Raw genomic sequence first — 23,520 nt, 5'->3', positions numbered from 1 at the left:
ATTTCCAGTCTATAAGAGGAGTGGATGTAACCAGAAGAAGTGGATGTAACCATACACAATTTTGCAGAACGCCAACAAGGAAATAATATTCAAATGGTGGTAAAGCAATCACAACTATGCTCCCAACTTTAGGAAAAAGTTTTTAAAAGTTAAAACCCATATTTGAAGCCAACAAAATGTCACCATTCAGAGTGTTAGGTTCTATGAGCAATAACCTTGCAAAGTAGAGAGTATTTATGAAGTATTTGACTTGCAGCCAGCCTTTAAAGAGGCAGTACTGCATTTGTAAAGGCAAACTCATCCATAAGATCAAACTGATGGAAGATTAGAAACTGAAGTTGAGCTTGAAAGCAACATTTGACACCACACCAGAGATGATTAACCATTTATGTCTTCATTTTAAATCTATCCCTACGTTTAGATGCCAGAAAGGAAAACATGCATTCTCCTCAAGAGAGAGGACCACAGGTCACCAGATATTCTCCTAAGAGTCACTGAGTAGGCAGTCCAAGGACAAATAAGAAAACTCAAGAAAATATTTTCACTTCAAGGACCATTAGAAGCAGAAAGAAGGTCAGAGAAACTAAGTTTCTTGCAAAGGAATTTAGGTGGTTTTAAAAAGGAAACATTTAGTGAATGGAGAGAAAACTCAAACCAAACAAGGCAAAAACACATAGCTGACAGTTCTTCCAGGGAACTGCCAACTTCTGCCTCGTCTCTAAGGCATAAGGAAAGAAAGTGGCACCATACACATGAAAAGCATTTTATATTTCTAAAGAGCTAAGCAGGGTCAGCCTACAGAGTTAATCGTGTGATAACCCTAGATAATTCTACTTCATGATTCATTAAAAATGGATGAGATGCTGGACAGTGTTCTTTGGGTCCTTAATAGCAGTGCAAGTCATCACCCTTGCACCGTCCCTGCTAACACAGACCAGGCAGCCAAGGGAAACTTACCGAGAAATACAAGTGAGTAAATTATTTTGGGTTTCCTTGAGAATGAACATAACTTAAAACCTGAAAAGGATAATGTTAGGATATCTGGAATGACAGTTTCTTATATGAAGGATATTTATTCATCTTGGTGGAGTATCTCTAATTTAAAATGCACAACAGCAATAACACAATACAAAAAGTATGAGATAAAGCAATAATTCATGGTGCTCCCATGATCAACAAAAACCAGAAAGGAAATTAAAGCACCAAGGTCTACACAGAGGTACATCAAGCATCAAAAGCTCAGCTCTGCTCTTTGGACATCTCTTTGGGTTCAGACAGGAATAAGTCAAGGAGGGTTTGGTTCATCTGTGAATATGTAGGCTGCAAATCCAATAACAGCTCTTGGTTTTCAACTTCCACTACAGGAAATTAGAGGAAAAGCTGCATGATTAATCTTGATCACAATCTCTCTCTTCTCCTTAGGGAATATTATGTTAAAATCCAGAGTCAAGTTGTGTGTATGTGCATGTGTGTGGGGTTTTTTGTTGTGTGTTTTTGTTTTTTGGGGGTTTTTTTTTTTGGTCTTTTTAGGGCTGAACCCCTGGCATATGGAGGTTCCCAGGCTAGGTGTCTAATTGGAGCCGCTGCCGTCAGGTTAAACCACAGCCACAGCAATGCCAGATCCTTAACCCACTGAGCGAGGCCAGGGATCAAACCTGTGTCCTCATGGATGCTAGTTAGGTTTGTTAACCACTAAGCCATGACAAGAATCCTGTGTGTGTTTTTTAAAACATGTTCTACCCCATAATTTCATTCTGTTCTGAGTTCTGCGGTGCCTCAGAAACTTCATGATACTATAGCTGGAGTGATTTTTGTGGTGTTTTCAGCAATATCCCCCAGCACACGCAGTTATTTTTGATGAACCAGATCTGATTGGTGTTTTAGGGGATGTGACATCTGGGGTAATCTGCAGACAGGGTCCCTAAAGCCCAGAGCTGATTCTCGCCTCCCTGGGATCCTGAACAGGTCAGTCTTTATGTTAATTTTTTGGAGAAAAAATAGAAACTCTTTCATGGCAGGGTGGTATGTTTGTATACCTTTGTATACACACCTAAAAGCACCATCACCTGCCTTTTTTGTTTGTTGTTTGTTTTTGTCTTTTTATAGGGCCGCACCCGCAGCATGTGGAAGTTCCCAGACTAGGGGTTTAATCCAAGCTGTTGCTGCCACCTACACCACAGCTCATGGCAACACCAGATCCTTAAGCCACTGAATAAGTCCAGGGTTCGTACCTGCAACCTCATGGTTCCTAGTCGGATGTGTTTCCTCTGTGCCATGACAGGAACTCCACCTGCCATTTTTTAAGCAATGGGATTTTTTTTTCTCCTAGAGGATCTGTGTGTGAGAAGGTTAAAGAATTCTACATTCTTCTCATCTCTTGGCTTAAATTAAGTTTTTTTTTTTTTTTTTTTTTGCTCTGAGTAAACAGTAATTGCTGTTTAAGTACATCTTGGCAGAATTTTACCCCAATGGAAACAGTCCATGTTCCTCCCCTCGTAATCCCCACAGGGGAAATGATAGACGAGGTAAGCATAGCTGACTTGCTCACGGGTTGGCTTTCTTACAGTTTCTTTCTTTCTTCTGATGTAATGGCTGTTCTGTGTACACTTTTCATAATTAATGGAATATTATTTCATGTACCCTAACTTTGCAGTTTATTTTGGGCCATGTTCTGACTTCTAAATCATTAAGCAGTCATTTTTCCCTGCTCTCATTTCTGGGTTATCTTAGGGGGTCTCCATCAACTACTCAAGAAAACTGCCTTCCCCAGGCCTCTGTTAGAATGGGAAATGTGCTCCTCAAATTGTGGTCTGTGGCACCACCTGCGAGCTAGTTAGGACCGTAGAATTTCAGGCCCAGGTCAGACCTACTGAATCTGAAGGTACGTTTTAAAAAGACATACATACATATATACACACACACACCAATGATTTATGTGTACATTAGAATTTGAGGACATTGGTCTATGAGACAACCAAGTTTATCATCTGTCTTTACACCCAAACAACCAGCTGCCAGATGATAAAACCATCAGCTTCATCTATCTTTCTGATACTAACTTTTGGGTACTCCTTAGGCTAATATTCAATTGTTCATATTTACTGGAAGAACAAAAATGCTTTCAGAAGCCCTTTCTTTTGCTTGTCATGTGCTTCCCAGCTGCAATAAAAGAAAAAGCATATTTTGGAATCAAAAGCAGAAAAGCAGCATCTGGTTTTAAAGATCTGATAAATCTCAAGTATTTCTTTTCTGAAAGTCTTTCTTGTGTTTATAAAGGAGATAAAAAAATGCCCTCAAACATTATTTTCCATGAATAAATAGGAAAGATTTATATGATGGAAAATTATGAACTTATAAAATGAAAATAAAACAAATTTCAGGGACATAAAACTTTTGGTGAAGCTTCATTCTTCAGTTCTTAAGACAATACCTAGTGCTCCAGAGGCCAGAATAAGGATTGACTGCAAACAACTTGTCCTCTAAAAAGGGCATCCCACAGATTCATATCTTTATTGCCCTAAGCACAGACCTGAGCTGATATTGCTTATTCAACGTTTTCACTAAAAGTCACAGGGGACTATGTTTTGCCCTCCCCACCCACATTTCTCCTTGCATACAACAGCCCTTAAAAAATTTAAAATTGTACACAAAACACATACACCTATTGTTTTATTAAAATTCCACTGTTGCCAAAGAAGTTCCGAAGGCAAATCGTACTTTCAAAGCAAGAAAGGGCATGGGGAGTTCCCATCGTGGCTCAGCAGAAACAAATCTGACAAGCATCCATGAGGATATAGTTTTGATCCCTGGCCTCCATCAGTGGGTTAAGGATCCGGCGTGGCCGTGAGTTGTGGTGTAGATCTCAGACACCGCTTGGATCTGGCATTGCTTTGGTTGTGGCATAGGCCAGTGGCTACAGCTCTGATTAGACCCCTGGCCTGGGAACCTTCATATGCCACAAATTTGGCCCTAAAAAGACGACAAAAAAAAAAACAGCACGGGATTACCACTTATTTTATGGCTACAAAATGGCCCACTAATTTTCTGGCTAGGATATCAGTGACTCCATCCCAGAATAAGAACCTGATGTCATTGTACCAGTACCATCATTAAGGGACCATTTCCTTTGAGAAGGACCATCCTCTGCCCCTGTACCTGGCTCCCCCTCACTCTGCTGACAGAGCTCTGAATCTGGTCCTGTCAGTCAGCTGTTCCTTCAGGCTCAGCTTCAGGAACACACCTGTATCCCAAGATACCTTAAAACTGGGGCAGCTTTTAAACTGGGAGCTGCTTGGCCACCCCAAATGGCTAAAATTCTTGGAAGAGTTTAGTCAAATCACAAACCATGGTCTTATCAAAGACAATTTTCATTACTGCAAATGTATCCCTGACTTCTCGCTCATAATAACTCATGTGAGCTGCTGAAACGTTCTTCTTGCACCAGGGATTGCATATCTTCCAACAGTCCTGCACCCTGAGACAGCTGCTTCCTTCCCCAGGCCTCAGTATAAAGTCTATTTTATCTCCCTCATAGGAAACATGATAGAAGATAATATGAGAAAAAGAAAATATACATATGTAGGACTGAGTCACTTCACTGTAGAGAAGAAATTGGTATAACATTGTAAGTCAACTATTTTTTAATAAAAAAAAGAAAAAGAAAAAAACTACAAGGGCAAGAAAACTGGCATCAACCATCCATCAACCATCCATCTCTTTTTAAGAATCCATTTATTTATAATTTTTAAATATTTGATTCCCAGTCCCTTTACTACAACAGTAAAACCCAATCCCAGTGCATGAAATCTGAAAGCCCTCTACTGAATAAAGCACATTGAAACATCAAGTGCTGAAAAAGAGAAGCCCCCTGGTCAGAGCCCACTTGCTTCTGCTCCTCTGCTCCTCTGTAGCTTATAGTGTAGAGACAGGCATGAGTGAACTTCCAGTACATTAGTTTCTTTCAGTTTGTCCTGAAAGGACTCAGATTTTGTTAAGGCTGAAACTTACTGGTGATTTCAATTGGTCCTCATTAACGAGTGTTTATTTTTTGTACAGTGTTAGCTTCCTGAGCTTGTTTAAACGTGAGCCAAAAGCTGAGCAAAATCTTCCTCTTAGAGACATTTCCAACATATTTTTAATGCTAGAGGTCTTAATTCCACCCAGTAAAATTAAGTTCCCCCCAAATATTTTAATTTTGATATGCAGATGCCAAGAAGATAATGGAAGATGGAGGTTCAAAACAGCCTAGAAACTTAAATCACCTTCCTTTGAAGGTGCACCTCTCCATGCTGCAGATGTCTTGATAATCTCTTCATAAGCAAGAATGAGGCCAAGAAAGTGTGGTCTGTTCACACACTTCCTGCAGAAAGAACTTGCAAACTCACAGGATTAAATTTCTATTTTAAATGCATAATTCTGCATGTGTATTTGGTAAATAATGATTATTAATAATTCATCACTATCCTTTATTTTGTATTTACAGAGTTTAAGTGAATAAATACTCCTCCAAGTGATTTTAAATGGTATAATATTATTTGTGACTCAGGATATTTACATTTATTCCTAGTTGGTAATCTCTTCCAACATTAGCAAAAGAAAATTAGCATTCTCATCTTGGAAATACTGATATTCTTTGTTAAAGCCAAGTGTTTTTTTACCTTTGGGGGAAGGTTGCTTATGTGTTGGTTTGTTTCTTTGTTTAGAAAAGTTTGTATATGGGGTTTGAGTGGCTTTCCAGAAGTCATTTCCAATGACCCACAGTCAAAGTCAAAGCCTATACCTGATCCTTGTATCAGAAAGCATTTTTGTTTTGTTCTGTTTTGTTTTTTTAACTGAATTAGCGTGCTAAAGAAATTGTCAGCCAGAGAAACTTAAAGTCAAAAATAAAGCAAAAGAGCTTAGGAAATATTTACTTTTCTCCTGATAATGAGGAGCTGGAACAGAGAGTGGAATAATCCCTCTAAATTCCACAACATTGGGACATATCTCTGCCTTACACACTCTGCTCTACTACTAGTTACAGGGCTGTGCACCTACTCCTCTCTTTCTCATCCTTTCCCTGTTGCTTCTTCACCACCTCAGAGGTCTTTAGTGCCCCCTTCAAATATTCCAGGATCACCACAACCAGCACAGTGCCTTTTATATCTCCCTGTATACAGTTCCAAACAACCCTGTTCATTGAAACAAAGGGAGATCATGGTAAAAGAAACCCCAGAAGGTTAATCTTGCCAATAAGGACTAAAACTCCTCTAATCCAGAAACTATTTCTCTAGTAGAAATTTTCAACCAAAAATAACATTGGCCAGATTGGTAAAAGGATCATTTTAAAGTTATTTACTGGGAGGGTGGGAATAACCTATACACACTACCATATAAAAACAGATGATTAATGAGAACCTACAGTATAACACAGGAAAATCTACTCAATAGTCTGTAACAACCTGTATGGGAAAAAAGAATAGATATATTTATATTTATGACTGGTTCTCTTTGTTGTACACCTGAACTTAATACATCATTATAAATCAACTATACTACAATAAAGTTAAATTTAAAAAAGTTACTTCTCAAAAATTTTCTTTCATATTTTGAAGAAAACCAAAAAGCATAAAGTACATGTTTTTTTTAAGAAAATATTTCCTGAATGAAAAAGACAATGGGAAACAGGATTAATATGACAGAATAGAAGGACTGAAGCTCACCTTCTCTCATAAAAACAAAATTACAACCAAATGCTGAACAACCTTCAACCAAATGGACTGGCAACTTTCAAAAAAGATATCTTACTCCAGAAGACAAAGAGGAGGCCACTTCAAGACAGTAGGAGGGGAAATTGATGTGATAGAACAACCCCATACCCACAAGGTAGGAAGCCCACAGACTGGAAAGTAACTATATCACAGAGCCCCACATCAGGTCCCCATGCCTGGGAATCTGGCCTTGGGAGAAAGAGCCCACAGAGCATCTGGCATTGAAAGCCAGTGGGGCTTGTGCACAAGAGCTCCATGGGCCTAGGGGAAACAGAGATCCCATTCTTGAAAGGAACACACAGGATTTCATGTACACTGGGTCCCAAGACAAAGCAGAGACTCCACGGGAATTTGGGTCAGACTTGACTGCAGTTCTTGGAGGATCTCCTGGGAAAACAGGGGGTGAATGTGGCTTATTGTGGGGGAAGGGCATTGAAGGCAAAAGTCTCGGGAATATTCATCAGTGTGTGTTTCTCTACAAGTGGCCATTTGGGGAAAATCTGGCCCCACCCATCAGTGCTGAGAAGACCTAGGCCAAACAACAATCCAGGTGGGATCACAGCCCCACCCATCAGTAAAAAGGCTGCTTCAAGACCCCCCAGGCACACAGGGCCTCTAATATCACCCAGAGACAAAGCCCCACCCACCAGTTCCCCCCATCAGGAAGCCTACAGCAAGCCCCCATACCAACTTTAGCCACAAGAGGGGCAGACATCAGAAGGAAGAGAGGCTACAACTCTTACCTGAAAAAAGGACACCACACCAAAAACCTAAAAAGTGAAAAGACAGAACTATAACTCAGATAAGGGAGAAAGAAAAAAACCCAGAAAAACAGTTAGGTGATCTGAAGATTATCAGCCTCCAGGAAAAAGACTTTAGACTGTTGATGCTGAAGATGATGCAAGACAATGGAAATAAACTGGAGGCAAAGACTGATAATTTACAGGAAACATCCACACATAAATATGCTACCAAAATCAGAAATCATGAGAAAAGGAGGGTACAAATGCAGGACACTGGAGATGCACTTGCAGTTAAGAGACCAACAACTTTAAACAATCTCGTATACATATAGACTCCTGCATCAAAACTTCAGGGTAACTGCAAATCAAAAATCTACAATTGATATACACAAAATAAGAAAAAATCAACTCAAATACAATACTAAAAATAGTCACCAAACCACATGAGGAGAGAATAAGAGAAGAAGGGGAGAAAAAGACGGAACAAAAACAAATCCAAAACAGCTAATAAAATGGCAATAAGAACATATATACCAATATACCTTAAATGTAAATGGACTAAATGCCCAGCCAAAAGACATAGACTTGCTGAATGGATACAAAAACAAGACCCATATATATGCTGTCTTCAAGAGACCTGCTTAACTTCTAGGGACACATACAAATTGAAAGTGAGAGGATGGAAGGAAATATTCCATGCAAACAGGAATCAAAAGAAAGCTGGAGTAGCAATACTCATATCAGACAAAAAAGATCTTAAAGAATATTGTAAGAGACAAAGAAGGACATTAAATAATGATCAAAGGATCAATCCAAGAAGAATATATAACAATTTTAAATATATACACACCCAAAATAGGATCACCTCAATATATAAGGCAACTGCTAACAACTTTAAAAGGAGATATTGACAATAACACAATAATAGTGGAGGACTTTAACACCCCACTTACAGCAATGGACAGATTATCCAGACAGAAAATCAATAAGGAAACACAGGCCCTAAATTAAGCATTAGTTCAGATGGACATAATAGATATTTATAGGACATTACATCCAAAAGCAGCAGAATACACATTCTTCTCAAGTGCAAATGGAATATTCTCTAGGATTGATCACATTCTGGGCCACAAATCAAGTCTTGGTAACTTTAAGAAAACTGAAATAATATCAAGCATCTTTTCTGACCACCATGCTATACAACTGGAAATCAACAACAAGAAAAAAAACTGCAAAAAACACAAACATGTGGAGACTAAACAACATGCTACTAAACATCCAATGGATCATGGAAGAAATCAAAAAGAAAAATAAAAAATACCTAGAAGCAAATGACAACAAGCATACAATGCTCCAAAACCTATGGGCTGCAGCAAAAGCAGTTCAAAGAGGGAAGTTTATAGTACTATGAGCCTACATCAGAAAATAAGAAAAAGCTCAAAATAAAAAACGTAGCTCAAATAAACCAACATAATTTTACATATAAAGCATCTAGAGAGAGAATAACAGACAAGACCTAAAGTTAGTAGAAGGAAAGAAATCAAAAGATCAGAGCTGAAATCAATGAAATAGAAATGAAGAAAACCATAGAAAAGATCAACGAAACAAAAAGCTGGTTCTCTGAAAAGATTAAAAAAAAATGATAAACCCTTAGCCAGACTTATCAAGAAAAAAAGAGAGAGGACTCAAATCAATAAAATTAGAAATGAAAAAGGAGAAGTTAAACAATGGACATCACAGAAATATAAAGGATCATAAGAGATTACTACATGCAACTATATGCCAATAAAATGAAAACCTAGAAGAAATTCTTAGAAAGTACAATCTTCCAACTCTAAACCAAGATGAAATAGAAAAGATGAATGGACTGATCACAAGTACTGAAATTGAAACTGATTTAAAACCTCCAGCAAACAAAAGTCCAGGACCAGTAGGCTTCACAGGCGAATTCTATCAAACGTTTAGAGAAGAATTAACAACTATCGTTCTGAAACTATTCCAAAAAATTGCAGAAGGAACACCCCTAATGCCACCATCACCCTGATACTAAAACCAAAGACACCACAAATAAAGAAAATTACAGGCCAATTTCACTGATGAACATAGATGCAAAAATCCCCAACAAATCATATCCAACAATACAGTGAAAGGATCGTACATCATGATCAAGTGGGATTTATCCCAAGGATGCAAGAATTCTTCAATATCCATAAATCAATCAGTGTGATACAGCACATTAACAAACTGAAGAAAAAAAAACATATGATTCTCTCAATAGATGCAGAAAAAGCCTTTGACAAAATCCAACACCCATTTCTGATAAAAACCCTTCAGAAATTGGGCATAGAGGGAACCTGCCTCAACATAATAAAAGCCATATATGACAAGCCCACAGCTAACATGATCCTCAATGGTGAAAAGCTGAAAGAATTCAAGAGAACAGGATCAAGACAAGGGTTTCCACACTTGCCACTCTATTCAACATAGTTTTGGAAGTCCTAGCTATGGCAATCAATGAAGAAAAAGAAATAAAAGGAATCCAAATTGCAAAGGAAGAAGTAAAATTATCAGTATTTGCAGACGACATGATACTATACCAAGAAAAACCAGAAAACTGTTAAGAACTCTTCAATGAATTTGGCAAATTCACAGGATACAAAATTAATACACAGAAATCAATGGCATTTCTGTATACTAACAATGAAAGATCAGAAAGAGAAATTAGGGAAACAAGCTCATTTACCATTGCCTCAAAAATAAAATACTTATGAATAAACCTACCCAAAGAGACAAAATACCTGTACTCTGAAAACTATAAGATGCTGATGAGAGAAATCAAAGATGACACAAACACAGATGGAAAGACATACCAGGCTCTTGGATTGAACGAATCAATATTATCAAAATGACTATACTACCCAAGGCCATCTACAGATGGAAAACAGTATGAATATTCCTCATAAAACTAAAAATAGAATTACCATTTGATCCAGCAATCCCACTCCTAGGCATCTATCCAGAGAAAACCATGACTCAAAAAGATACATGTACTCCAGTGTTCATTGCAGCACCATATACAATAGCCAAGACATGGAAGCAACCTAAATGTCCATTGACAGAGGAGTGGATAAAGAAGGTGTGGTACGTATACACTATGGAATATTACTCAGCCATTAAAAGGAAAGAAATAACAGTATTTGCAGCAACATGGATAGACCTAGAAATTATCATGCTAAGTGAAGTTAGTCAGACAGTGAGACACCAACATCATATGCTATCACTTACATGTGGAATCTAAAAAAGGGACACAATGAACTTCTTTGCAGAACAGATACCAACTCACAGACTGAAAAACTTATGGTTTCCAAATGGGACAGTTTGGGGGTTGGGGGTGGTGCTGGAGGTTTGTGATGGAAATGCTATAAAATTGGGTTGTGATGATCATTGTACAACTTTAAATGTAATAAAATTCATTGAGTAATAAAAAAAGATAATCAGTCCTCTTAGAAAACTTTGTGATTTGTTTTTATCAATGCCATATTATTTTCAATGAGATATCCAGATTATCACAGAAATGCTTTTCATTACATTAAAAGCTTAATTCAGAGTTCCTGCTGTGACGCAGCAGAAACAAATCCGACTAGGAACCATGAGGTTGTGGGTTCAATCCCTGGCCTCACTCAGTGGGTTAAGGATCCAGCATTGCCATGAGCTGTGGTGTAGCTTGCAGATGCAGCTCCGATCTGGCATGGCTGTGGCTATGGCCTATGCCGCCAGCTGTAGCTCCCATTAGACCCCTAGCCTGAGAACTTCCATATGCCACAGGTGTGGCCCTAAAAAGCAAAATAACTAATTAAAATAAACAATTAATTTGAAAAGTTAAGTGAGTCACTGCAGCAGAATTTGCTTCTTCTCTGTAGCTCACTCATTGCCTAATCAGTGGAAGAAAGAAAGCATGAATTCAATTAGTGGAGCTACCAGAAGTAGAATGTGCTGTGAGCATTTATATTCTTCATTGGAAAATACTGTCATGGAAAAAAAATTCAGGAAATTCCCCTTCTCCTTACCTTTTGTTATTTGCAAAGTAAGCTTATTTCCAAGAATAAGGAGCTGCTTAAAGTCAGCTTTATCTAGAGCTCCTCTGAAAGGCACTGGACCCCCATTGCTCCGCACCCACTGATCATCTTGCCTGGGAGACAAGAGCATACAACCTTCATTTCGCAGCAGTTTCTTTGAATTTCCCTTTGATGCTCTTTACTTCTCCTCAGTCTCTCCTGCCATAAGCTTTGTTTTGAGTTGTAGCAAAGCTTGCACATAAAAAATTACAATCTCCCTAAAACAACCAAGCTTGTACTGAGTCACCTCCAGGTGAGACCTCGCACATACTCAACAGAGGTCAAAGACAGTCTGACATCAATAAACTCGAAGACTTCTCCAAGCAGGAAAGACTTGGAAGGAACCCTGCAAAAAGCTATCTTGCTCCAGTGGAAAGCATTTGGTTCTGGGTCAGAGAAACCTGGCACGTGCTGCCAGTCAGCTGTCTGGTCTTAGGCAAGTTACCTGACTTCTCTGAGCTTCGGTCTCATCATTTGTAAAACAATGATGGTGAAAGGGCAATAAAGGTGACTGCTTATAGTAAGAAATCCATACATGGAAACAATGCTTATATCCTCATTTCCCAAGACAGTCCCTTGCATGAAGTTAGAGTTAATAAGTATTTGTGGAAGGGAGGGAGGGAGGAAAAAAGAATGGCAGAGAGGGAGACAGGAAGAGGGACGAGAGAGACTTGAAAAAGATTCAAGTTTAGCAAAGAGACATTTTTCCTCCTTTTCATTAATAACTTTTCTGATTATAGTAAACCTACTATAGAAGTTGTTTGAATACCAGAAACAGTGTTGTAGGCTTAATAGCCAGCACCAGAGATCCTGTGGATTAGAGACTTTGCAGCTTTTCTGCCTCTTAGAGCAACTATGTTCCCCTTGCCTCTGACAGCGCCCTGTCACACCAGATCTCGACTACTTCATATCCCCTCACCTCTGCTAACAGGCAGCCTGGCCAGAGGCAGTTTCTCCTGCTACCGACCCCCGACTACTGATAACAGCCACTGTCAAGCTTTTCTGTGATGCAAAAGCCCCTCACTGGTATATCCCTCATTGCTTTAGTGAAGGGAGTGTCCACTGAACCCTGCAGGTGAACAGAGCAGCAGCCCCACTCTGAGCCTGTTGTCCTCAAATACTTTGCCAGGACAGTCTAGCATCTTCTCCTCATTAATGTAAGCCACCGTTTCCCCCAAGCTTTAGGGAGCCATCCCAACAGCACACGAGCAAGGTCCAGGGGCTTTTGTGGGGACCTAAATCCCAGGTCATGGGAGAATGTCCCCATTAAACTCTCCTTATCTGGCCTTATATTCCGCCACCCTCCCCCCTCATCCCAGGATGGCACTCTCGGGATCCATTCCCAAGAGCATCCCCCTCCTCCTCTCCGTTAGTCAAGTCTTGGTGCTCCTTGGTGGAAAATCTCACTTATCCCACCACAGGGAAATTCCTTCCCAACCAGGTCATCCTGATACTCGACCCTACTTGTCCATGTACAACAAATGAGGGATTACTTGAGGAGGCCAGGCATCATCATGTAAATCCGCCTCCTCTGATGAGGCCTTAGCCTGGTCTCCAAGCACTGGGAGCCTGATTCCTCCAGGAAGGAGGAACCAGCCTCTCTGTTGAGGGTCTCTCAAGGTCATCCAGGTGTTGTCCCCATTTCAGGTCTCTGTAACCCATTGCCATCTCATGAGAACCTTGACTTACATGCAGGAGCCAGGGTGGTGGATTCAGTCTTTTTGAAAATTCAACTGTGCTTCCAATTAGGTGGGGAGAAGCCCCATTTTCACTGCAGCCTGCCCAGCTGCTTCAGAAGAGTTGATTCAAATGCGGCTTTTATACCAAGCCCTGAGTGCTTTGACTGCCCTTAACAACCAATTAATCCCACAGCCCTGATAATTACCCTTGTTCCCTCCTCTCTTACAGGTTGTCAAAATTATTTTGGCCAGTACACATCTTTCCACTCGAATCCCATCCCAATTCACCACCTGGGCATCTTACAGCTTACGTGATGGCTCTCAGGCCAGCATTACTCCCTGTGGCATCCCAACTAATCTTCCCAAGAGCTTCCTAGGGGATATTTTATCCACTCGCCCTCTTTAGAGCCACTTCCCACCCTTCTCCAATGTGCTTCCCAGGTGGCCAACATTGATGAGCTGTACCAATTGTCTCCCTGATTCTCTGCCTCCCCATTTGCTTCTGCAGAAGATGAAGGCACAGGAGTGACATGAGGTTGGAGTATTTGCCCCCCACCTCCCTCCACCCCAGGCCTCAAAACGACAATGTCTGCGTCCTCCTACAAAAAGCCACAGCTCCTGCCATCTCCCATCCCCTCCAGCTCCCTTCTAGGTCTGGTAATCACTCCTCTTCCCAGTACTTCAGCCCAGGTTTCCATTGCCCCCAACAAGCATCTAGAAATGTTTCTCCAGTCTTAGCTTGTTGCTTTCCTTAGCTGTGTCCTCACACTTATAAAGAACCTCTTCATTTAATTCTCCTCAATATCCCACCACCGGGCATTATTTGTTTCCCACTAGGACCCTTCCTGATGCTACCTGTCAACTTTTCTCAAACTCTGACAAGCCCTTATTTCCTCTGCTTTTCCCCCTGAGTTTTGTTAAGCAGCAGCTCTTTCTCGCAGAAAATCCTGAAAGAAGTTTTAGGAAGGGGTTGAAAACACCCGAATGATGCCTTCCAATATTATCCTTAGGCACCACTCTCCACCCCAGCAGAGACCCCAAACACTCAACAGCTTTTCATGTGGAGTGACTTTCCTACCTACAAACACATCTGCCCTAAAAGCTGGAATGGATGTTCCTCACACCCTCTGTTCCTAGATGCCCACCTCAGCCCCACAGTCCTTGACCATAAATGCTAAGCTCTTCTCTATTGTTTTCATGGGGCCTCATTGGTTCCTCATCGAAAGGGGACTTCTGGCTCCCTGCTCCGATATATCAGGGTTATGAATACAGACTGAGCTACCTTTGGGACTCATGGTTCACAGACAAAATCTGCATCCCTACTAAATATGACAGCCTAAATCAATGTGCAAGTAAGTATAATTTTCGGCTTGTTTTTATGGTGCTTGTTATTGTTGTTCCAAGTGTGTTAGAGAATAAAAAGACTTTTCTGAAAGGGTTTCATGAATTCAAGAGACAGAGGAAATATTTTATTGGCATTAATACAGATTTTCCTGGAGTAATGTGAAAAAGGAACAAGGTTAATTTCAACCTCAAGAATGTCAGAATTAAAGACACTTGTGTAACATTAGAGTTTTTTTTTTTAAGTCAGAGAATCAGCTGCTGTAAGATTTTCAAGAGGGCAAAAGCTAGACCATCTCAGACTTTTTTCCTCTGAGTCAGCAGTGCAGTTTTACCCCACAAACATGTAAATCTTTTGAACTGGAAAAATTCCAGTTTAAATTTAAAATATGCTAAATGGGAAAGAACAGTTGTGACTGATCATTTTGGGCAGAGCTTTGGGGAAGCATCACATGAGTCTAAAAACATGAGTTTGGTTTCATTAGTTTTTAAGATTATACAACATATATTTTCTGATTTTTTTATCATAAAGGGGCCTCTTAATCAAGGATATTAAAGGTATTTTTGGAATTTTGCTTGGGAAAAGAATCACCCAAACCCAGACTCCTTTCAGTTTGAGCTACTATTGCCCTCCCTTTTCCAATCTGAGCAATCTCTAGTTCTTGTGCAAGCAACCGCTCAGTTAAAACCAAAGAACAGTATTTTCTCTAAGGATGCTTGCAACTAGATTTCCTCAGAGGGCATGAGGACTAAAGCACTGGTTTTATTAATTTCTTGCACTTTGATCATAAATCTAGTTGGGGACCCATCATTATAAGACATGAGAATTTAAAGACCTTCTAGTCCCATTTCCAAATTATGCCCAATGCTTTGAAAACATTGGCCTATTATAAATCCAAGTTGGAGGAGGGTTGTGATCCAAGAATTACATTCTGAGATTCAAGGTAAAGAGAAATTAATTTGCAGTGTGTGAATTTTGTGAAGACACAAATATTGCTTGGCACTTTTCGTATAAGCATATCACCTCTGGGCCCTGTGCCTGAGCTGGGTGTAGGGTGACAGGTAACCTCCTCCACAGTGTGGTCCAAATTCAGCTGTCCTCAGTCCGGGGGTATAGCTGCTATGCTGACAGAGCAGGGGGTCCATGAGGCTTAAGGCTGCTGGCTGGGTTCTACAGGTCACAGCAGCTTCAGATGGTCTCACACTCCGTGGTGGCAGTGGAGCAGGCCCCGCAGTCACAGCGCACAGCCATGGGATAGGTATAGAAGGGGTCGACTCCCGGGGCACAGTTGGGCAACTTGACCGTCACCTGCTTGGTCTCATTGTAGGTACAGACTCGATGGTAGGCTTCAATGTAGGGGGGCTCCAGAATGGGCTTCTGTCCCCCCCCAGGGAGAAAACAGAAAACCCATTAGAACATACTGTCTTGCTTCATTTGCTTGCTACCATTTATCACCATCAGAAATTAGCTTGTTATTCATCTCTTTCCATGTTTGTTGTTTTCTTCCCAGGAGATAGCAAACTTCTGAAAGCAGGAAGGTGATTTTGTTCACTCTCATCTCCTGAGCTCCCAGAAGACCCCATGGTGCACAGCAGGTGCTAAATACTTAGCAAATGAATAATCTTGGCCATTGCAAAAAGCCTTCTAACTGGTCTTCTCACTTCAGCTTTTACACCCTAAGGTCTATTTATGACAGGATAGCCCCAAGTGATCCTTTTAAAATAGGTCCGATCCTATCTCCCCTCTGCTTAAAGCCCATGTGGTTTCCCATCTCACTCAGAGCAAAAGTCAAAGTCCTTACAATCACCCTCAAGACCCTACACCATCTCCCTGCACCTCCACCTTCAGGTTTCCACAACCCTGTATTTCTGGCTCCCGCCCTCTGCTCCAGCCACAGGAGTCTCCAACTGTTCCTCAAACCCAGGAGCAACAGGGCCTCTCCAGAACCTTTGCACTTGCTCTTCCCTCTGCCTGACACCCTTCTCCCCTGTGATCCACTCCTTCTTCAACCTTGGGTTTTTGTTCCAACCTTGCACTCTCTGGAAAGCCTTTCCTGACCATCCTGTTTAAAGTTGCAACATTCCACCTCCACACCCAGCCACTTCCTCTTCCTCTCCTCTTCCTCTTCCTGCTTTATTTTTTTCTGAAGCACCTGTCAGGACTACATGATATATTATATATTTTATTTATTTGCATAGTGTTTCTCCCACTCCAGAAAGGAAACTCCATTAGGACAAGGGTTTTTGCCCATTTTACTCACTGCTATAACTCTACTCCCTAGAGTGGTTCCTGGAACGCTGGAGATTCCCAACAACTATTTGTTGAATCAATGAAAGAAGACAGAGCAAAGCAGGTCCTTGAATGCCCTGTGCAGTGGTTCTGATCACTGAAGGATTCACTTCCTTCCTTCACCTTTTAGTAGTCATGAATTCAAAGATAATTTTAATAAATAGATCAGGAAACCAGCACAAAGTAGAAATTAAAATCTCAAACTCTACAGTCAGACACTCTAAGCTTGAAATTCCTGTCCTGTCACTTGTTGAAGACCTTGGAAATCCACTGAACTTCTTGAAGCCTCAGTTTCCTCATCTGTAAAACAGCACTGTTGTGGAAATACAGCTTGTGCATCACACAAGGCTTTTGATATCTGTTGAGTTATAAGAGATGATCCTTTCCTGGAGTCCTACACCCTCTTCCCCAGTCGAGCCCACTTAGAAGCCCACGAGCACTGTTTGAGAGGGTAAAATGTCCTGGATGCACCCACTCAGCACCAATTAAGTGTTCAGTAAATGTAAACAATCCATTGTTCTCATCAGAGCAATTTCAAAAGTAAGAACGTAATAATAAAAATAACAACCAACAAGCTTTCCAAAGACAGCAGCTTCACTGGTCCTGGGCAAATGACATGTGTTTAATGGAGAACCAGGATGAAGTTCTTACGTGAATGTCACAGAAATAATGGTCTTGCCTCTGGTCTTAGTCCTTCCTTCCATTTCTCCAGTGAGAACACAGTCCCTAACCTCTTGTAGAGTTTAATTTAACATCACCTTCTTCCTCCTCATCATCAAGTAACATTTTATCCTTCCTCAGTTTGTTTCATGTCCTCTTACACTCAGAAATCTGGAATCCCAGGCACCATTGCCAGATAAAATACAGAATATCCTATAAAATTTGAATTTCAAATAAACAACAATTTTTAAAATATAAGTACGTCCCAAAGATTGCATGGGAAAGATTTATACCAAAAAGGAAAAAAAGGGGGGTGGTTTTTTTTTTTAATCTGACATTCATTCAGCTTTAACTGGGATCCTGGTTTGGTTTCATTGGGGCTTTTTGCTAACACAGGCAACCCTAAACCCAGGCCATGAGCAAAGACTATTTTCAGCAACAGTTCAGACTTCAAAGTAAATCCAGCTACTTTGTCATCATGAACGTCCTTATTTTCAGACATGCTCCCCAGTTAAGTTACCAAAAATAAGTGCCTTACATCTCAGAAACTTTTAGACTGGGGCAGGGGAAGGGGAATAAATCATACTTTTGTTTATTTTCTATAAGGCACCTCCCTTTTGATAGCACAGTAAAGGCATAATTAAAGCTGGCTGACTTTAATGAGAACCTTGTTCTTGGATGGTCTTAGTCCTTCCTTCCATTTCTCCAGTGAGAACACAGTCCCTAACCTCTTGTAGATGACTGTTAGCCAATTAAAGATGTTCACTGATTTATAAGGGGAAGAAAAGATGGGCTGAAATAAGGGGAATAGAGGTTTGAGACTGGAGGGCAATAACAGCTCCAAATAGCCTAGACACAGCTGTGAGCAGAGAAGGCACCACCTGGCCACTCCCTGGATACAAGAAAGCATCGCCAGAAGTTTCATGTCAGGTATCCACTACAATTGAGTTTTCACTTCACTTCATGGGGCCATGAGTTTACCCCAGTGACAGCAGATTTTTCTGAGTCTCTGGGGAGAAGGACACTTTTCCCTTTCAAACAGTGCTCATGGACTTCTAAATGGGCTTGACTGGTCAAGAGGGTATAGGACTCCAGGAAAGGATCATCCATTGTAATTCAACAGACATTTATCAAAACCCTTGTATGTACACATCACTCTGACAAGAACTGTGAAAGGTGCAAGAATCAATCTCTGCTCTCAAAAAACTTAAAACCTAGTGTGTGGTGGGGGAGGAAGTAAGACAAAAGGTAGCGTATGTAAGTGAAGTAAGTCAGGTAGAGAAGAACAAACATCATATGAGATCACTAATATGTGGAATATAATAAAGATGATGCAAATGAACTTATTCACAAAACAGAAACAGAGATTTTGAAACCAAACTTATGGTTACCAAAGGGTAAACATGGAGAGGAGGCATAAGTTAGGAGGTTGGGATTAACATATACATACTCTGTATATAAAATAGATGGGTAAGAGATGTCTACTCAATACTGTGTAATAACATATATGGAAAAAGAATCTGAAAGGGAATGGATATATGCATATGTACATGTACAACTGATTCACTTTGCTGTAACCCTGAAACTAACACAACATTGTAAGTATACTCAAATAAAATTAAAACAACAAAAAAAAGGTAGAGTAGGCTAACCTGACAGTCAGAAAAGGCTTAGTGGAGTTGCTACTGGAGACGGGCATCAAGGAATAAATATGGACAGGGATATGAAAAAAAGCTTTTGAGCCAGGGTGACAAGATCAGATCTACCACCTCCGTAGTCACCAGCTCAGGCCCCAGTGGGAAGAGGCAGCAGTCACTCTGTGATGTGAGCTGATGCGGTGTTGAACAGCCCTCTTTCTCCTCACCCCTCAACGTCTCCTTGTCTCAGCCCAATAGGGTCCTAACTTTGAGATTTTATCCCATTTTAAATGCAATATCTCTTTAAAAGCTTGATGTAATTACATATAAAAGGCCCCAATGTATCTGTCCCTGGTAATCTCTGAGGGTCCCCCAGGAATTATCCTGGGGGGGGAGGGAGAGAGGGGGGCTCTGGGCAAAGCACTGAGGATGGGCTGAGACTTCCCCTCACCCACTATTAGCTGAGGGTCTCTCCAGGTAAATGGCTGGCTTTTGCACAGGTGGAGGGATACAAGGAATAGTTTTCCTTTACAAGCTTGAACCAAGAATTTTTTCCAAACTTTCTGCTGACCCCTCCCTACATGACTTTGCAGTCAGCCATCCCTTGAATTCTTCAGCATCATCTGTGAAAAGGGTAGAAAAAAATTACACCTTGAACTCCCGGAGGTGATCCCCAAATACACAGACATCGTGTAAAGCATGTTATTAAATTAATCAATGCTCTCTTAGAAGGGCAATGTCATTCATGTTCCTTCCAGATTACTTTTGGGGATACCATGTAGTTGATTTGTTTATTTATTTAATCCACAGGGAAGTGTAGGTACCCCAGTTCTACCTCATTTCATTATAAAGTAAATGAAAAACTTATGGTGTCCTGAGGAGACAGTTTGGGGGGTGGGGGGATGTGCCTAGGCTGTGGGATGGAAATCCTGTGAAATTAGATTGTTATGATCATTACACAACTACAGATGTAACAAATTCATTTGAGTAATAAAAAAATGCTTAAAAAAATAAAATTGCTAGTCTATAATAAAAGAAAAAGAAAAGAAAAGAAAGAAAGAAAGTAAGAATCAGGCAGAAGTTCCCGCCCATGGTGCAGCAGGTTAAGAATCTAACTGCAGCAGCTCAGGCTGATGCGGAGGTGCAGCTTCCATTTCTAGCCTGGCACATTGGGTTAAAAGATCCAGTGTTACCACAGCTGCAGTGTAGGTCACAGCTGCAGCTTGGATTCAATCCCTGGCCCAGAAACTTCCATATGCTATGGGTGCAGCCATAAAAAAAATTTTAAATACATTTCTTAAAAAAGAGCTAGGCCAAGTGGCTGGCCCTAAAGGCACGACCACCTGGGCTGGTCTTGGGACTCACCTCCCAGGTTTCACAGCGTCCCCAGCAGGCATCCGTGGTGATCCGAAGGCCCCTGCAGCCCGGCTTCTTGGCCAGGAAGGTAAACTCCCTCACGGCACAGCCCACAAACGTGCGCAGGTTCCCGCTGGAGGTGCTGAGGACACAGGCGCAGCCAGCCAGAAGGAGAAGAATCATGGGACCAAGGACCAGGTGTGCCAGCCTCATGCTGTTCCCCAGGAGAGGGAAAGAAAAGACAGTTTATTAACAGATCTAGCTGCCACCCTGAGGCGGCCAATAGCATGTTGGTTGTCATTAAAGGGACTCTGCTCTTAGCCATTTAAGGAGAAATGGGGCGAGAAATTATCAATGCCCACAAACTCCCACACGAATGCTAGAAGTTCCTTCCAAGCAGCTCCAGGATGGATTCCATTGGCTCACTGAGCTTCCTAGACAACCCATCTTCCAAGGGTATCTTCATGCTTTACCTTGGAGCCTCCCAACTGCTGGGCTTGGCTTGTGTGTTAAAGAAGTATGTTCCAACGGTCGCCTCAAAATGAACACAAAGTAAGAGTAACACCCAAAGCAATGCCTATCCTATCATATTTCATGTACACACACAAATAATTTGTATTCAGACCCAGGGTACTTGGTACATGTTCTGCTCAAAATTATATTTCCAATGTCACAGACGGGGCATAGGGGGAGGAGATAGAGAAATAACAGTTGTATGCTTCACATGTATAACTGCTAACCCAACCAACCCCCCACCAAACTTGGGTATGCAGAAGATATGGACACATGCATCTGACTTGGTGGCCATTCATGAAAATGTGTCCTACTTGCTACAATTATACCTCCACTGTGATAGGTACCTCATTGTGATTGAATTTATATCCAAATGATGCAAAGCATCAAGGGTGTTTAAAACATAACCCCATTCTGCAGCCAGGTCTAGCTTCTCTGTGTCTTGGTCATTCCCTATGCTCTTAGGAGTCAGAATCACTGCTTTCATGCTTGGCCCCAGCAGTCAGAACATACCTAGATGTTCAAACTAGGGTGGACCCTGCACTTATAGAATGGCCCCAATTCATTATGAATTAGGCTACAAAGTTATTTATTCCCAAACTGATCTCACTGCTCCTACATCTTAGCAGGGTTTTCTGGACTTACCCTCAGTAGGAATGGAGCTACAAGTGTGAAGAAGCACTTACCTGATTTTGCTGGAGTGAACTCTTCTTTTAAAGCTGAAACTTGCACCTAAGGTTTCAGAAAGTCACCACCCCGAGTGGTACTAGTTTGCTCTGGGAAAATACCTCTACCCTCTATTATTGGGCTGCTTGATTGCTCAAATATATAGGAAAGGTCTTGTCAATCAAAACGAAAGGGAGGCAGAGCCTTACAGGAACCACTGAACACATCAAAGCCTTGGGACATAAAGCCCTTCTCTCATTTCCAAAAGTGATTAACGTAAAGGGTGTTGTTTTGTTTCTTAACATCACCTACTGAAACAGAAAGTTACCTTGGTGGGTGACATAATCCTACGGAAACAGTCAAAGGTAGTTCACCTGGCTCTGGGAGAACAAGTGCACTGGGGCAAGATGGATTAGATTTTCCTTCATGGTAACCACAACTTTCCTTCGAAACAGAAGGCGGGCACCAGCAGCTCAGGGCAAACTCTTTCCCTCAACTCATAATACATTTCAATGCATTGAAAAATAACGAAACAATAAATCTTCCTGGAAAGAACAGGGGCTCACTAACCAAAAACATGGAAATCACAGTGAGAAGAAATATTTTGAATGTCTTAAAGTTAGTTTAAGGATTGGATCATATTCGTAACAATTTTAAATGAATCACACAGGAAAAAAATACTAGGAGGTTCAAAGTGATTATCTTCCAGCATGGGAAATAAAGACAACTTTTTACTTCTTCCATGTAGTTGTCAGCATGTTTTACATTTTCTACATTGAGCAGTGTTTTATCTTAGAAAGTCAACTAATCTTGATACTTTAAAAATTAAACCAATAAGTATGCATGTGTGCTGCATGTAAGGATATTCAGTGCTGTTCTAATGGAAATGTTTCATTCAATTTCTGGTTCTTAAAAGTCTAAACTGAAATAGTATTCTTTTGCTTTTTTTAAGCCCACACCTTCGCATATGGAATGTTCCAGGCTAGGGGTCAAGCCATCAGCCTCCACCAGAGCCACAGCGACACGGGATCCTAGCCGCATCAGCGATCTATACCACAACTCATGGCAATGCCAGATCCTTAGCCCCCTGAGCGAGGCCAGGGATCCAACCTACATCCTCATGGGTTTGTTAACCACTGAGCCACAAAGGGAACTCCTGAAATAGTATTTTTTATGAGGATGAGACATAGTTTACATTCTAGTCTGCAAATGTAGCATAAAAATGGATTAAAAACCTCATCATTCATAGCCTTATTCTGGGTGCTCTAAAAAATAAATGAAGCAGGCACCATCCTTGCCTTTAGGAGTTTACATATCATAACTAATAATGACATATCCTGGGACATTTAAGATGCATGTTAATAAATAAATGATACTAAATAAAGAAATGAAGGCATTTCTGCTTTCTTCAAAGAAAGGTGTTCTTTAAATAGACATGCTACTCATTAAGGATTTGATTTTTTTTTTCCAAACATATAACCCTTAGTGAATCCATCACTATACCATCAAAATACCTATCTCTAGAGTCAGACAATAATATATATTTTATAGAAATTGCACTAGGTTTGGGATAAAGAATTCTCTTTAGCTTTTCAGGCTGGGGGCAGTATAACCAGACCTGGAGTAATATGGGGATAGACCGCTTACCTGGTAGAATCTTCCTAACTTGCTGGGCCAAGAGCTGGCCAATCAGCAGTGAGCTGCCATCCTGACCTGAGCCTGTTCAACCCTTACAGAAGAGACCTGAAACATACATACTTGTGTCTGCAGT

The 23,520-nt window shown here is 40.8% G+C and overlaps 1 protein-coding gene across 1 annotated transcript; it reads right to left on the bottom strand.

The window, feature by feature from the left end:
- Positions 14,806-20,798, bottom strand: GPHB5 (glycoprotein hormone beta 5). Its single transcript, XM_021075408.1, has 2 exons — positions 20,580-20,798; positions 14,806-16,005 (listed from the first exon to the last, which is right to left on the bottom strand). Exons 1-2 carry the CDS (start codon positions 20,781-20,783, stop codon positions 15,817-15,819), a joined length of 393 nt encoding a protein of 130 aa, XP_020931067.1. The 5' UTR covers positions 20,784-20,798; the 3' UTR covers positions 14,806-15,816.

This window comes from Sus scrofa, chromosome 1 (assembly GCF_000003025.6).
Source record: "Sus scrofa isolate TJ Tabasco breed Duroc chromosome 1, Sscrofa11.1, whole genome shotgun sequence".
Lineage (NCBI taxonomy): Eukaryota > Metazoa > Chordata > Mammalia > Artiodactyla > Suidae > Sus > Sus scrofa.
The sequence above is the reverse complement of the archived record's forward strand: the minus strand, read 5'-3'. Positions and strand labels throughout refer to the sequence as shown.